Source organism: Lagenorhynchus albirostris, chromosome 18, assembly GCF_949774975.1.
Source record: "Lagenorhynchus albirostris chromosome 18, mLagAlb1.1, whole genome shotgun sequence".
NCBI classification, from domain to species: Eukaryota; Metazoa; Chordata; class Mammalia; order Artiodactyla; family Delphinidae; genus Lagenorhynchus; species Lagenorhynchus albirostris.
The window spans coordinates 45,455,802-45,472,759 of record NC_083112.1 but is presented as its reverse complement, the minus strand read 5'-3'; the positions used below and the strand labels follow the sequence as shown (position 1 = coordinate 45,472,759).

Genomic DNA, 16,958 nt, shown 5'->3' with positions numbered 1-16,958 from the left:
ACCCATGATAGTTGCATATGTGTGTAATAAATACTTTATGCCTTAAATTAGGCAGAACTGTGAGCTTGGTGTATTTCTTAGCACACCTCCATCATCCTGCCAAAGATGCACTTACAATGATCTCCTTTGAGTATTAAATCTTCTCATTTGTTTACCCAAACTTGAAATCCAGAGTTCTAATACTGCTTCCAGTATATCCAAGCAATTAAGTGTTCTTATGCTTTTCAGTCTATTTCTCCAAAATCTGTACTATTTTCTTTTTGTGTAAGTAAATTTACCCATTTTCTTTAGGACCTGCTACCTGAAGAAAATCAGTAAACTAGTTCATCCTCTTTGGCCCTTTCTCAAGTTATTTCTATCATAGTCAATTTTAACTGTTCACTGAACTAACTCAGGTTTAGTTTATATATGGCAACTGTAATAATATACAGTAGTAATTTTATTATCAACATGATATTTCATCATCACAAGGCTCATTAGAGAGAAATAATATAGAAACCACAGGCTTATGGCTCATGGTACAATATTAAGTTTCCCTCCATGGCACATTGAAGCCAAGTTTACAATAGGAAATTTCGAATAAATTTAGTTATTTCTTAATTATTAATACTTTATATTTATTAGCATTTTATATTTCACAAAGCACTTTCATATACATAACCTAATTGGATTTGAACTACAGTCCCTTCAGTCTGTGGTCTTCATTTTAATAAATAGACCAAATGAGTCTCATAGAACATAACAGATGGATTCTTTGCTCAGTTATTTGCTAACACTTGGTAGAACCAGGACTTAAACTCACCCCTTCTGAATCTAGCCTGGGTTACTTCTCATTTTACTGTAACTGTATCACATTATGGTAACGATTTTATGTAAAAAAATGGAGTAATTTTAAATCCAGAATTTGGAAAGTGGGCTTAAAATTTAAAATATGAGAAAGGACTTATTTTGTGATATTCCTGGATATTTTATAAGAATTGGAATAGATACATGAAAGTTTGTGACCAGTTTTTGATTTAAGATTACATTGTGGCATCAGAATTATTAGTTCCTATTGTCAAATTAAATCCAGAGTGTCTTGAGTAGGAATGAACCATGGTTGAGGTGTGACTGAGCTCAATTTAAATGACTGTGTTTTACATTTGAATGTAAGTTTCAAACTTTTTAAACACCAATACTTAATTTTTTAAATTATTCATGCCTCTACTCCAGTTGGACAATGTGGCTGATGAGTTTCCAAAAACACCAGTAAACTTAACTTTATATACAATTGTGATGGGAATTTATCAAAATGACCAAGAAAAATTTTTATTTCTATAAATAACTATTCACTTCTCTATAGACAGTACCATATTCTCCAGAATTTTTGTCAACATTTTTTTTACTTTACCAGTACAGAAATATAACAGTTTCATGCAAACTTTCAGATCACTTGTAAACATTAAATATGGAAATTTTTCCATTTCAATACTGCTGGTATCTACTTCACATTACTATGAATAAATGTGAATTCCCTTGGAATGTATGGTTTTCTAAAAGGGAGTATTTTTCTACTTGGACCTTATGATATAATAAAAGATATCAGAGACAAAGATACACACACACACACACACACACACACACACACACACACTTGAAAACGAATATATAATTCAAACCCAAAGGGATTAGTTATGAAAATAACATATTAACAGGAAAGAAAACATTTTAAAAGTAGAGGCTCATTACTTTTTCAAACAACATTGTTCCTTAGGATATCCTGCTAAATTGTTATGTGTGATAAGATGGGATGGAAAAAAGCCTGTCTTACAGCGGCATCAATCTTAGTGATAGTCATTTATTGATAAGTGACTTAAAATATGAGTAGAATCATGAGATGAAATGATGAGAAGAATGAAATATCATTTTTTCATACTTTATTGATTTTGGAGTTTTAAAATATTTTCTTCTCTTTTTTACTTTCTCTTTATATTGTCCTTTATGTTCTAATTGATGTTAATTGATTATGTCTTGTTATAATTGTCATAATTATATTTGTTATAATTATTAAGATGTTAATCAGTAGCTTTTTCTGGTCAAAAGATGAAATCATTTGTTAGTTTATAATATGTGCTGTTCTGTTTTCCTTTAGAAAATCACTGTAGTTCCCTAGAACTAAATTAAAATACAAGAATACTTTAAAGTTAATAACCACTCTTTCTTAGGACTTTAAAAACAACAAGAACTCTTTAGAGAATTGGCATAACTACTGACCCCTACAGTTGTGGAGTATTTAAAAAGATTATGCCCTAGTTAATGCAGCTTTCAAAAGTGCTTACTTTATTCCTAGGAAGATGTACCCATCATTGCATCAGTCCTCAGTGTTGTGAATGACTGTCTTATAAATTTTTCAAATTTTATTAGAATTTATCAAATTGTCTAATTTGATAAAATGAAGCAAGATAATTTGACTCCTTATAAAATAGAGTTTGTAAACCTAAGTATAAACAATAGCTTTCTCTGAAATTTCGTGTTTGTGTGACTCATTCTTTTTCAGATGTTAACGAGATATCCATAACTCTTTGGAATTTGTAATTAAGATATTGAAATTCAGATGCCAAATTGATGCACTATCACCCTCCAATCAATATAAGTGAAATTTCCACTTAACTAATTTTTCTGATTTCTTATAAGGAGTAATAGAGAATGTGTAATTTTAGATTTGAGTGATACTAGAGTTTGTCTCATTCAACCTGCTAGTTTTTTAAAATTGAGGAAATTGAAGCCTGAAGAAGTTGTCCCATGTCCAAAGTAGCTGTTACTAACTGAACACTGAATTATTTTCATTATACATCCCAATGTATTCAGAAAGTAGTGCGCACAGTTTTAGTTATCTATAGCTGTGGAACAAATTGCACTAAAACTTAGTGGCTTAAACCATCATACATTTAAAATCTCATGATTTCTGTGAATCAAAAATCTGGGTACAACTTAGCTGGATACCTCTGGTTTAAGGTCTCAAGAGTTTGCAGTTATGCCATCAGCGTGGCTTGCAGCCTCATCTAAAGGATTGACTGGGCACGGAGAATCTTTCAAGCCAACTCATGTGGTTTTTGGCAGCCCTGTCTCTTGTCCTTTGTCCCTGAGCAGGGCTGTCTCATGACATTACAGCTGGTTCCTCCATGGCAGGAAATATAAGGAAAGGGAGAGAGAGAGAGATGGAAACAGACTTTCTACAGCTGAATCCTGGAGGTGACATCCCATCACATTTGCTTTATTCTGTTTGTTAGGTCTAACTCAGACTAAGGGAAAGGTTCTATATGGGATGTGAATAACAGCAGGGAGGAATCATCAGAGGCCATCCTGTAGGCTACTATATACCTGCCACCTGCTCAGAGAAAATACTTCCCCAGTACTTGTCAAGTAAATTAAAATACTTATTTATTAATTAAGTCTTTATAGTAAAATGTCTCAGGTAATGGAATTGGAATATGGACTCTTGGTTGAACAATAGTATTCTATATACATTATTCTTTCTGATTTTATACTGTGATTATGAAAAAGTATGCCCTTGTACTTATGAAATATGCAGTGAAGTCTTAAAGATTAAAGAGGGAAGATGGTTCAGACATACATACACATGCACAGAGCAAGAGACGGACAGAGACAGAGAAATAATTAAAGACCAAATATGGCAAAATGTAAACAATTGTTTAATTTGAGGAAGGAGTTAAATTTGTTTCCAAGGGCTGGTTTAATAAATTACCACAATAAAACAATAGAAATTCATTTTAAATTACCACAATAAAACAATAGAAATTTATTTTCTCATAGTTCTGGAGACCAGGGGTCTAAAATCAAGGTATCAGCATGATGAGCTCCCTCCAAGAGACGAAAAAGGAGAAACTGTTCTTTACCTCTTCTAGCTTCTGGTGGTTGTCAACATTCCTTGACTATAGCCCCCAAATTCCAATCTTTGTCTCCATCTCCACTTTGCCTCCTCCTCTTCTCTGTGGCCCTCTTCTGTGTCTCAAATTTCCCTCTGCCTTTCTCTTATAAGGGCACTTGTCATTGGATTTAGGGCTTATCCTACATCAGGATGATCTCATCTCAAGATCCTTAACTTAATCACACCTGCAAAAACCCTCTTTCCAAATAAGCTAGAATTACTGGGATCCAGGGATTGGGCATGGACTTATAGTGGGGACCGGGGGGCTACCATTCAATACACTACAGAAGTATATAGGGATTCTTTGTTCAATTCTAGCAACTTCTCCATAAGTTTACAATTATTTAAAAGCATAGTATCAAAGAACAAAAAACAGAGATTACATTGTCAAATGCCATAATAATTCAAAGAGAATAGCATCTGACAAACTAACTTTCTTTTAAAGATAAAACTTTAAAAAATGTACAGATATATCAAGCTGCAATAGGTGTTTTGTGAATTTGTGCTTCATCATCATTCATTGTTTGAAGTCAGTGGAGATTATGTGATGTCAAAACACTCTTCCATGTTGTCTGGCTTCTCAAACTTTTGCTTTAATCTTCTTAAGACATTTAGGATATAAAAGGTCACTTTTATTTCAAAAGGAATAACTGTGTTCCCAATTTTACTATCTTTGTAGGAAGACTGAGACTTTCTATGATGTTAATTGCCACAAGATGACAACTTTTTCTCAGACAGTAGGGTCTTGAAGCCCAAAGGAATATTTTTGTTTTGTTCGATCTTTGATAAATTTATTTGTCTTCTTTTCAAATGTTTATTGATCTTAAGAATCACTCTTTTTTCATTTCTTTATAGCTGTCATTGTGCCCTAAATTTGATTGAGTGAAAGTGGCTTAGTGCAGTATCTCAACCATATAAAATGATAAATAAATGACTCTAATCACATAATACCATACTACATGATAGTCTGTTCACACTTACCTGAAGCCGTAAGGACAAAGATGAGCATTCCACTGAAGCAACTGCAGAAAAAAAAAAATGACATTCACACACACACCCCACATATTCCTACACATAAACAAGGAACAATTTTAATCCTACATTGGGAAAAAATTGGAGTAGCTAACAGAATAATGATGGAAGACAAAATGTTTTACTAACTATAAGAATTAGCTACTTTACAATTGGAATCTGTCACTAGGGTCTAGATGAGCTCTTAAGACTTGCAAATTGTATTTTTTAACATCACTTCTCCAGTTTCTAGTACATTGTTTAAGTAGATATTGGTAGTATTAAGTAAATACATATATAAATGTATATATCATGAGTGATTAATGAATTAACTCACAATAGCCAAACGTAGTCAAGCATAAATGTATTGGTTAAGTCAAGTAGTCGTGGGAATTATGGAACTTATAATCAAATGTGTGTGTGTGTGTATACATACATTTGATGCTTTTTGCTTGGACAACCTTTAAGAATTGTGGAGTCATAGACTCTAATGCTGAAAGCAAACTCAGGTGGTCGTCTGGTTCTATGCCTTTCTTCAAGAGACAAGCAATTATTATCCCCATGATCTATTAAGCCACACTTTCTTTAGTATGTGACAGCTAAGGTGATGCTGATCAAAAAATATAGCTCTTTATTCTTAAACAATTTCACATGCACATAGATGTTTAACAAGTGCCTTTGCAGAGCTATCATGAGAAAATGCTAGCAGCCTTGGTCTGGAGGAGTAATTTATGACAGCTAGGTAAATGGTGTCCAAGATCACCTTGATCATATTAGCCACGTAGTAGCCCTACCCCTGCACTGCAGGCTTTCTTTAACCCTGGTGACAAGAGTGATTAAAAAAATAAAGAACACAATGAGTCCTACGCAGGCTGCTAACTCTGTTTCTTCTTCTAGTACCTGCTGCCTCAGATCATCTGTCAGTAAGTTAACAGAGGAGGGAGTGGAAAGAGAAACTGCTAAGGAATGAGTGAGTGTGTATGAGAGCAGGGTAGTTAACAGAAGGCCTTGTGTCCGTCACTCCCCTCCCCAACCTTTCTTCCCTTTTGGTTCATTAACTAGAAATGTGGAAAGGTGAGGGAGATGAATTTAACTTGTCCTGACATTTGTCAGAGACAGAGAAGTGCGGCAACTTCCAGAATATTTCTGCCCCAGAGAGAGGGAATTGGAAAAGGTGTTGTGTGGTTAGGTGTTGTAATGAAAAATAAAGAAATGATTCAGGAGAACAGTGGAATCAAATTATAAGCATAAAGGTAAGTGTGCTGAAGTTTTTAGCCACTTGCAAAATTAAGAGATATTATCAGGACTGTGCAAATATATTGCTCTAATTTTCCTGGGGTGAATTATGAAAATATTTACAAAATTGAGAATCCCGCCCTGAATAAAATTTTCTCTGTGATATAATAGACTAAAATAAACCATAATAAGTATGTATTTTAAAATGTTTAAATAATAAAGAACTGAATAAGAAGATTTCACCGTGAGAGTAAAAAGAATTTGTATCTGGGCATTATTCTAAGTTGCTTACAATGTTGGAGAATGTTCAATAAGCAAAGTAAAGGTTAATTTATCTTAGGTTTTATATTTGATTTTTGAAATGTTTTGAGAGTTGTATATTATTACCCTTTCTTTAGACCCCTTTTTCATGTTTAAAAAACTAGTTTTTCAATATGAGGTGAGAGGTATTCAGGGCCAAAAGAATTAGATCTTTAGTTTTCATGATATTGAATTATTCAATTATAATTGAGAAAGAATATATTTGATTCCAGTTTTTATTTTAGTCGTGGAATTAAAGGTTTTAATTGTATAGTCACTTGTAGATTCCTTAAGAATATATTTGAACAAATCATTGATATATAGGAAGGGTTAATTGAGAAAGAGACACTAATATACATAGCATTTCTCCTATATGAAGCTCTAGAAATACCCTATTGTCAATCCGAACAGAACAAACTAAAATGAGATAATTGGGAAGGTGCCCATAAAGTCAGCCTGAATATATTATCACAACTATATATGAGATAATATTTGTTTTAAAAAGATTCTATGGCACTGTAAACTCAGTCTCATTAGAGACTGCATTTAAGAGGCTTATAAAGTTACTCATTAATGTTATCTTGTTGTATCTCCACAGCTTTTTCATTAAAGAAAATTCAGCAGAAAGCATTTTCTCCTGATAGCAGGAACCAATTTGCAATAAATGTTCTGGAAACCACTAGGGAAGCCATTACTGAGGTCTAATAAAAACAGACAAGCGTAACTTGTTCTATATTTTTGTTTCAATCACATACAGATGAGACCCCGCTTTCCACACCAACTGCAAGAGACAGCCTTGACAAACTTTCTCTAACTGGGCACGGACAACCACTACCTCCAGGATTCCCATCTCCTTTTCTGTTTCCTGATGGATTGTCTTCCATAGAGACCCTTCTGACTAACATACAGGTAGGACTTTTTCACAGTCTGGGAGAAAGAAACGTGGAAGGCTCAGTTGTCTATTTTTCCCAAATTCATACTATTCCAGCTTAATCCATTCTTGAGACTGACTGAACCATGGTATTGAAATTTTTCTAGCAATTTAAGATTTTAAACTTACTACACAAATCAAATTGGTTAGAAATACTCAAATATGTGTATATTATACACATTAATATACACACATTAAGGTGTATACACCTTAATGAAAACTTAGATGCAAATGACCTAGGCCTTTTAAAAATTATTCTGCCTAAATGCCTTCCTTATTGCCAATTAATGGGAGGAATCTAACTGTTTAAGTTTGTCTGATGCATTAAATGACAGTATACCAGTGCTAATAAATATTTAGCTATTTTTAAACTGCTGGCCTTTCGGTGAGGAAATGATATGTTTAGTCATTCAAATATGTCTAAAGTAAAAGAATCCAAAAAATCCCTTCTTTCATAAATAAGTTTATTTCAGTTAATAGGGTTTCTTCAAAGAATAGACTTCAAAAAGCCATACAAAACTTTCCACGGATTTCCTATGTAGTCTTCAGGATGTATATTTTACGTACAGTACATTATGAATCAAAAATACTTACAGTTAGCAATAACATAGAGCATGGAGCCAAAATAATAAGAGTGTTTGGGATAAAAGAAAGCATAATTTTCTTGCCCACACATGAAGTGGTCATGTGGACCCCAGATGGAGATTTTTGCCATCTACTTCAACACACTTGGAATAGCTAGTAGTAAGCATACGCTTACAGATACTGTGCTGGTAATTTTTTTTTTTTTTAATCTTTGCTCAAGCACTCGATCCTTAGTGATATTTTTCTGTACACATTTCCTACCATATTAAACTTTCTCCCAGTAGAAATGTAATTAATTTTATTTACCCCTCCAAGGACATAACAGAAGGCCTTTAATGTAACATATCTTCTCATCTATTAATATGGCATTTTTAATACCAACATAATTAGAGTCTCCAGAACTGTATTCAACTTTAAGGTTTTATATCTCAGTAATTGAAATAAATCATCAGTCTAGCCTAAATGTAATCAAGGCTAAATAATTAATTATATTTTAGAATAAACATAAAACTTATTTTTTTCAAAATTTGGCCCATATTATTGTTTTCCAAGGTAGAGTTTTTAATGAATTTCTCCTTTGTCAAATTAAAGGCTTTCAGAAAATATCCCTCAACGTTTTAAAATGGACACTCTGAGAAGTAAGGGAACAATTTATTTTCTTATGTATATAACCCCATATGAAGCTAAGCATTTAACTTAAATTTCTCCATTTAGGTGTCTGTATCTTCACTAACTAAAACCTCTTTAACCAGGAAAGTGGTAATTTAATTTCAATTTCAGCAGAGAAAACATTTCTGTGTAAACATTCACTAGTATAGACGAGCTTGCTCATCTGAAGAGTGGGTTTACACAGGGACCCTTGCATTGTGTGTGAAAACCACATCACTAAGTCAAATTCTGTCAGTTTGAGAGTGTTTTTCCACCCACCCCTGGCCAGTAATACCCAGACTGGAAATATCTGCATCACCTCAAATTGGAATTATTTCTTTAAAGAAAAAAAAAAGGAAACTTCAGTTTTAAAACGTACAAATTTTAGACAAATAATTTATTTCATTGAATATATCTCTAGATTTAATATACTCTCTAACCTTCCAACCAGCCTTGAGAGGTATATTTTAGGAAGAGTTGATGATAGGATGATCATCAAGGCAAACTAAGTTATTTATTTCTAGTCCCAAATCATAGGAAACTGTGTCTGATAAAGTTAGAACACTTACAATAAGAATACTTCATTTAAAATAAATTATGCTTGTTCACTTCAGTCTTGCATATATATAAGTATGTATATATATGTAGATATTATATATTTATATGTATGGATTTAATACCTATATACATGTATATGTGTATGCACATATGTGTACATAAGGTAAAATAAAGATGAAAAATCTTATTGAGTTCCATGCACAGTAATACAAACACACAATGCATACATACATACATATATACATGTATATATATATATATATATATATATATATATATATATATACACACACACTCATTAGACACACATACTGGATTTATGTTCAGTAATGGCTTCACATTATTTTGCAAAAGGTCATAGATGCTAGCTCTTTTATTATTGCCACATATATTGAGTTATAGTAATATCCTAGGAATGGTATAGAATGTTTAAACAGTCATGACCCTGGCTTATGGGGCATACAGTATAAATGTGTTTGCTGTCCAAATTCTAATTTGGGTAATTACATTCTGTCTACCTCAATTTCCTCTGCAATTTCAATTATATATAATGGGGTTCTCTGCTTTCTGTTTCAAATGGTAACACTCTTGGCGTGGTAAGTTTAAAGCTCCATATTTCCTTTGAAGGTATTTTATCACAATAACAATGAAAAAGAATTGAGTTAAAAATGTTTATATTTTTTACATCATACAATTTCATGTTTGAAACTAAAGGTTTTTTATGTATATTTGTTATTGTAATTAAACCCAAGACATTGGGTTATATTTAAATTTAGTGCACATAGACTCTATTTTTCCTTAAAGTTAATGACCAAACATCTCTTAAGAATAATTTAAGGAGTTATTGTTCTAATATTCAATAAGTTAATTTCATGATATTCTATAATTTGATAATTTTCAATTTTAAAATTTGTAATGATTACTACAGATGTCCTTTCCATAATGTGTTATCAGAATTGAATTTTCATAAATGTTATTTCTTAGTGCTTTAAAAGAGGGCCTGTGGAAAAATACTGTAGACCAGTATTTTAAAATATATATGTACTATATATAGTATAGAAAATACATATTTTATATATATCAATAGTATAGAAAATATATGTAGTATAGAAAAAATATATATATATTATATACCTTTAGGCACTAGATTTTTGCAACCTTCTAGAACTATACTGTTCGTTCTTAAAATTTGAGTGTTTCAGAAATTAAAAGTAATGAAGGATAAAGATATCTTCAGTAAAAGACAGCAATTTCACTTTAGTGAGAGATATGGATTCATTCTAGATTTTGCTTTTTAGGATTTTTAAAAATGTATTTTATATGGAATTTTATTTTTTTTTTCAATGTGGGTAATCTTTCATTATGGCTTCCTTAATCAAACACATCTGTGGAGAACTCCCTGTGAGATTATAGGTGAGGAAAGTAGAATTTTAGTGTCAATTACTGGATGTGACACCTTCGATCATTGACTACCATTTGAACAAACTGAAAGGAGAATTTTACCTACTTACTCAATCTGAGCTTTCACGCTGTAAAGAATAACTGGGATCTATTTGTACATAGGACCAGGAACAAATGATTTACATTGTTTATCCTATTTACAAGAATTATTTTAAATGACTTACAAATATTAAAATAAGAATAAGTAAATAAGTAGAAAGGTAAAATAAGGTAGAGAATATAAAGTTTAGTTAGGGGTGAAGTTAGCACTAAAGATATATGCCATAAGGGGAGAGAGGATAGGAGTTTGGGTCAGTGTGGTTTGTCTATGTGGTGGTATTAAACAAACAAGGAAGACCTAAAAGGGATGTTAAAACCACAATGCATGGCAGTCCCAGATTGGTTCATTATGGTCTAATAAATAAACATAATCTAAATGTTGTATTTAAGAAGTATTCGTTACTTCTATATTTAAGGGAAGACAATGAAAAATAATTTGACCAGGGCTTCCCTGGTGGCGCAGTGGTTGAGAGTCCACCTGCCGATGTAGGGGACACGGGTTCGTGCCCCGGTCCGGGAAGATCCCACATGCCGCGGAGCGGCTGGGCCCGTGAGCCATGGCCGCTGAGCCTGCGCGTCCGGAGCCTGTTGTTCCGCAACGGGAGAGGCCACAACAGTGAGAGGCCTGTGTACCGCAAAAAAAAAAAAAAAAAAAAAAAAAAAAATTGACCAAATATTCTGATTATACATATTCCAGTCTTTACATTTCAATGTCATGCCAGTAATAATTTATACATTTCAAAGAAATTAATCATTTTTCATTGGCATCATCAATACATATTTTTAATTATAACAGAGTCAGATAAGAGAATTAGAAGGAAACTTTTCGAAAAGGTAAACAACAAAATAGGACACTGGCTTCAAAATATGGGTAGACTAGAATCAGATATATTGGTCTTACATTATATCTTTTTATCTTTAATCATAATAATATATTAATCTTCTCCCCTTTTTTCCCATTACCAACTTGTGAAAAGAGATCATATAAAAAAAACCAGTAAAATATAGCCAGTATTTTTAACCCAGTTTACTATAATGAGGACAGTAGCATTAACCTCTTAAAAATCTGGACTCTATATTGTATTTACTAATTTATATTGTATACAACAACAATGATAATAACATAAATAGTAAAAACTAATATTTACTGAGTAATCTTAATGAGTCCTTATACAGGAAAAATACTCCTGTATAAGTCTCCTCTACTCTACTCCAACACTAGTTAACTTCTGACGCTTCTGATCAAGAAATGTCTGGTAGTTTTTCCCATACCAAGCAATTCTGCAACCCCAGCTGGGTGCCCTACAATTTAACTCAATTCTGGCACTATCTACCTAGAGATAGCATCAGATCTCACAGGTTAAGAGTTCAGTCCCACAAGACTGCACTCCTTGCCCCCATTTCCATTGTCAATTTTAAGTCCAGATTATAACCTGTGCTTGTGACCAAACAGCTACAGATTGGAGGTTCCCACCCCCCATCGCCATGAGTTCAATTAATTTGTTAGAGCAGCTCACAGAACTTAGGAAGATGTTTTACTTACTAAATACCCAGTTTATTATGAAAGATGAGAAAACCAAGGTCAAGAAGGAGCAGATGACTTGTCCAATATAACTCAGGAGCAGCCAGATAGAAGAGATGCATAGGGCAAGGTATGTGGGATGAGGCATAGAGCTTCTGTGCCCTCTGCACATGCCACCCAGCCAGTACCTCCACATGCTGACCAATCCAGAAGCTCTCTGAACCTCACCCATCCTTTAGGGGCTTTCCAAAAGTCTACTTAGTAACAGAAACTCAGGTGTAGTTGCAAGGGGCTTATCGTGAATAACAGACGACCCATTTCACCTCTGTTGCTCTTATCACTTAGGAAATTCTACCCGTTGTAGGATCTCTAGACACCAATATCCAGTGTAGGATACCTAGAAGTGCTTTTGATGGAGAGGTCATTGTTAATCGACTTCGGAGAACAGTAACCATAACATTAAGCCAAGTATAGCTATAACTTTTGTCACAAGAGCTGTGAAAATGTGTTAGTTGATACTGTGCTATTATATATTTTTTTCTGTCTATAAAAGTTCCTGGTTTCAAGGCACTCTATTCCCTCTCATCCTGGAAAGAAACAAAAGAAAAAAAAAAAAGATAAATAAGCTAGGGATTTCTGATCCAGGCTTAGTCAACTTACTAGTTTGGGATCTTGGATAAGTCACCTGTTCCTTCTGGACCTTGGTTTTCTAATATTTAAAAGGTTTTAGTTAGAATAGGTGATGGCTAAAAATCTCCTCCAACTAAGTTATTTACTTTCATTAGAAGCAGCAAATTATTGAGCACAAATTTTGGCACGTGAGTTTCAGTGACATTCATGGAACCTTACGTGTCATCTGATTCTGAAATAAATGTGTACAAAATACAAATATGGATTAAGTAAGCTTTTCTTCCTCTAGGATCTAACTAGCAAATTAAGAAATGTTTCTTTTATATCAGTATATCTTGTAGTTCCCTTATACAAACAGATATTTGTACTTCCTAGGCTATAGAAATAGTTGAGATATTGCTAGATTAATCAGTGTCCTTAAATATATATATATATGTATATTATATATATAATAGACTCATTCTCTGAAAATTATGGAAATAATTTAATTTACATGGTAGATCATTTCAGAAAACAAAAATGTTTGTGTATTATGACAACCATTATGCCTGACCTATAGAAAAGAAATTTGAGGTCAAACAACTGCTGTGTCATAGAGTAAGCTTAAAATGCATTTCTTCACAACTGTCATGGTCCAACTTCAACATCATGAGAACTGACCTCCCCTTGGAAGCAAATTCATGTTTTAAGCCCCGTGTATTTTACTGTCATCGTAGAATTTTCTTGATACTGCATGACCACATGAGACCCAGCATTTAGTGTGACGTTTTGCATATGATCTACCTGGAAAACTTACAGAAGTCACACAAATCTGAAAGTACTATTATCGGTGATGGTTAAAATGGTGTCCCAGTGATTTGTAGATGTTGTGAACACTACTTGCTATTGCTTTTCCCAGCTCCCTGCTGCACTGAAATTTAATCGGTTTTCTGTATTTTTTGCAGCAGAGCGGTCACAGGCAATACCATATTTTTTGCATATGCATCTGTTTGACTCTAGTGAAGATTTTTGTTCACACTGGACTCCTGATGTGCACTGATTTAAAGTCTAAAAATGAAACTTAATTTTATACAGTTTATAAGTATTCCCTAGATGGTATTGGATCCTATAAACTAATATTTTTCAGACATAATCAGCAGGAATAGGTAATATATTACCATTAGTGACATTAGCAGCAACAGTAACAAAAGGAAACAGTAAATATAAATGTTCTTAGCAACTTCATACTTTACAACAAATATTAATATCAAATTACACAAATTAGAGTTGCAGCTTAACATTATTCAACATGTTTATTCATAATGATTGTTTCATATTTTAAAAATGCCAAAATATTGTGTTTTGTCAGCCAAGGACAATAATAGTTTAATAGTAATTTATTTTAAACAGCTACTGATAATACAACCAATCAACACATTAAGTGGTGCCAACATTGGCATCTTGCTAAATAATATCTAGACATTGCACAGAGAGTACATCTTTCAAAGATAAGTCAACAAGAGCAATCAGAGCAGAAAATTAGAATTTGGTATCTTAGAATTAAAATACAGCAAAACTAAAGTTTTAATTGGGGTGATCTAAAAGGGCACTTGAAGTAATGATCTCTTTTATTTGTTACTAATTGTTTGTTTCTGATGAAGAAGAAACATACACAGGAATGTTACTGAATTAAGATGGCAGTTTTCTTAGCAGCTATGTTTTATTGCTAAAAACAAAATAGTAGGGAGGGATGAACTGCCACATAGAAATTCTCTGGTTTGTTTCATATCACAAGAATTAATCCATAAAACTCAGGGTCAATAACAACAAATATGAAATAATTTATATGTGCTTGAAAAGAGACTAAAAATGGCTTGTGACAATGCTACATCAGTGGGCTGAGCTGAAGGTACATTCCTATTGCACTAACAAGTCAAGCTGGAGTTGAAATTCCTGAATCAAACTGCTTGTGGTGTCTCCTGCAAAGGGGTCACATTCTAGAATATATCTACAATTGGCATTAACTTCCATTTCATTTCTAATTTCAATTGAAAAATTCAGCTGCTGATGTTCACAAACCAAAGCAAAACATCTTCTTCAAAACAGCATTTTGTATTGCTGAGTTGATAAGGATGGAAATTTTAGCTCCAATTTTTACTAATAAGTTTACTAATAATTTTCTAAAGCATCTTAGAAGAGAACACATGCAGAATGCTTTGTATATGTTTTACATATTCTCATAATCTCATTTTCAAAAACCTGAGAATACTACTAATTTTTAAAAATAGAATACAGTCAAATTACATATATATGACTTTATGTTATATAAATAAATATAGTTTGCCTTCACCGTATGCTCTTGAATTATTATATATACTGTCAAATAGTCCCCTAAAAGTTATCCTCTGTTTATAGCCATTTTGATTGCCTTTTTAAAAATAATGCACTATTAAGCCACTAAGTTTTGGATCCCTTACACATATTATGTAGCTCGAGAAAAATATACCAGTATTATAATTTCTATTCATCAAAATTTAAAAAGCTACTCTATGGTAGGCACTCTCTAGGTTTTAGGGACGTAGTACCCAATGAGAGAAAATGTCCCTGCCTCAGAGAGCTTAACTTTCAGTGGAGAAGATGCAACATAACGCACTAAATTAATAAATATATGACAAAATTACATAATAATGCTATGAAGAATTTTAAGGAGGGAATAAGCAGGTGAGTTTGGAGGGCTGTTCCAGATAGGATGGGAAGAGAAGGCCTTTCTTGAGTGGTGATGGAACAAACGTGCGATGAATGAAGGATGAGCCATGCAAACTCGGGAGAAAAAGCATTCAGGAGGGTATCAGAAAGACCCAAGTCCCTGGTGCAGAAACAAATCAGTGCCTTGAGAAACGAAAGGCCACTGGTGTCGCATATAATCTCAGTAGGGAGTAGTAGAGAATGAGCCCTGAGAGATAGGTGGGTACTGCCAGCAACACGTGGGCTTATATAAACTATGTCAGATAATTACACGTGGAACAGCTCCAGTCTAATTTTCTCCACGTATTTATTTCTTAGACACGCTTATGTGCTACCCTCATATAGTTTTAAATCTAGATATTCTAATTAGAAGCAGTTGAACCTCCATGCCAAAAATATTTGTCTTTCTAAAATAGTTTAATTAAATTTAGATTTTTTTTTGCTTTAGTTATATTATTTGTCCTAGTGAGTACAGAGTGACTGCACAACAGGAGCCAAAGAATTTGATAAGTGGGTTGTTCTCTTTTAAAATACTTTAAAGTAATGAATGAAATGTGCTTCATACCAAAATATTACAATTCTGAATACCTTCTTTGTACAGGGGCTCTTGAAAGTTGCCATAGATAATGCCAGAGCTCAAGAAAAACAGGTTCAACTTGAAAAAACAGAACTGAAGATGGATTTTTTAAGGGAAAGAGAATTAAGGGAAACACTGGAGAAGCAGTTGGTGATGGAACAAAAGAATAGAGGTATTTTCAAACTTCCAACTAAGTCTAATACTTTATGTCAAATATTCAACATAACAATATTATGTTTCGTGATTTACTGTGAGACCGTAACTTTTTTGTTTTTACTTTTAGCTAAATTTTAGAGCAGGATTTGAATCCTGGGCTTACTGTGCTTCTTAATCTCCAAAGTACATTGTTTCTCTTCTGTTCATACCTCAGGGGGTTGAAATATATCAATTATATCATTAATCACATAATTTTTATTGCTTACAGCATTTAACAAATTCATAATTTTAAGATAAGAAGGTGCTCTGATAAGATGACAGCCATGAAGAAAAATTTTATATTCATTCACAATTGCCCTTTGAAAAACTTAAAGTCATAAAGCTAAACTAGAAAATACTGATTATTCAGGCGAAGCAGATTTAGTAAGATATTTATCAACTGAAATGGGAGACTGATGAATATCTGAACAAATGACCAAAGTTGAGTGTTTGTATAATTTTCTTTCTGAATGCCTCATTTTTATCCAACAAGGTCAAATACACATCAGAGTAGAAACTGATATGAATTTTTATTGGGTAAAAATAATGATATTATCAATCTATGATCTGCTTTTTACACACTTTACAGTGCATGTATAGATAATTTTGAAGG

The 16,958-nt window shown here is 33.0% G+C and overlaps 1 protein-coding gene across 1 annotated transcript in view; it reads left to right on the top strand.

The window, feature by feature from the left end:
• DACH1 (dachshund family transcription factor 1) overlaps positions 1-16,958 on the top strand; it is a 415,227-nt gene that overhangs the window by 352,930 nt on the left and 45,339 nt on the right. Inside the window, exons 7-8 of the mRNA XM_060129262.1 lie at positions 7,233-7,384; positions 16,175-16,322. Of these exons, the coding sequence (XP_059985245.1) occupies positions 7,233-7,384; positions 16,175-16,322 (300 nt within the window). The remainder of the gene's footprint in view (positions 1-7,232; positions 7,385-16,174; positions 16,323-16,958) is intronic.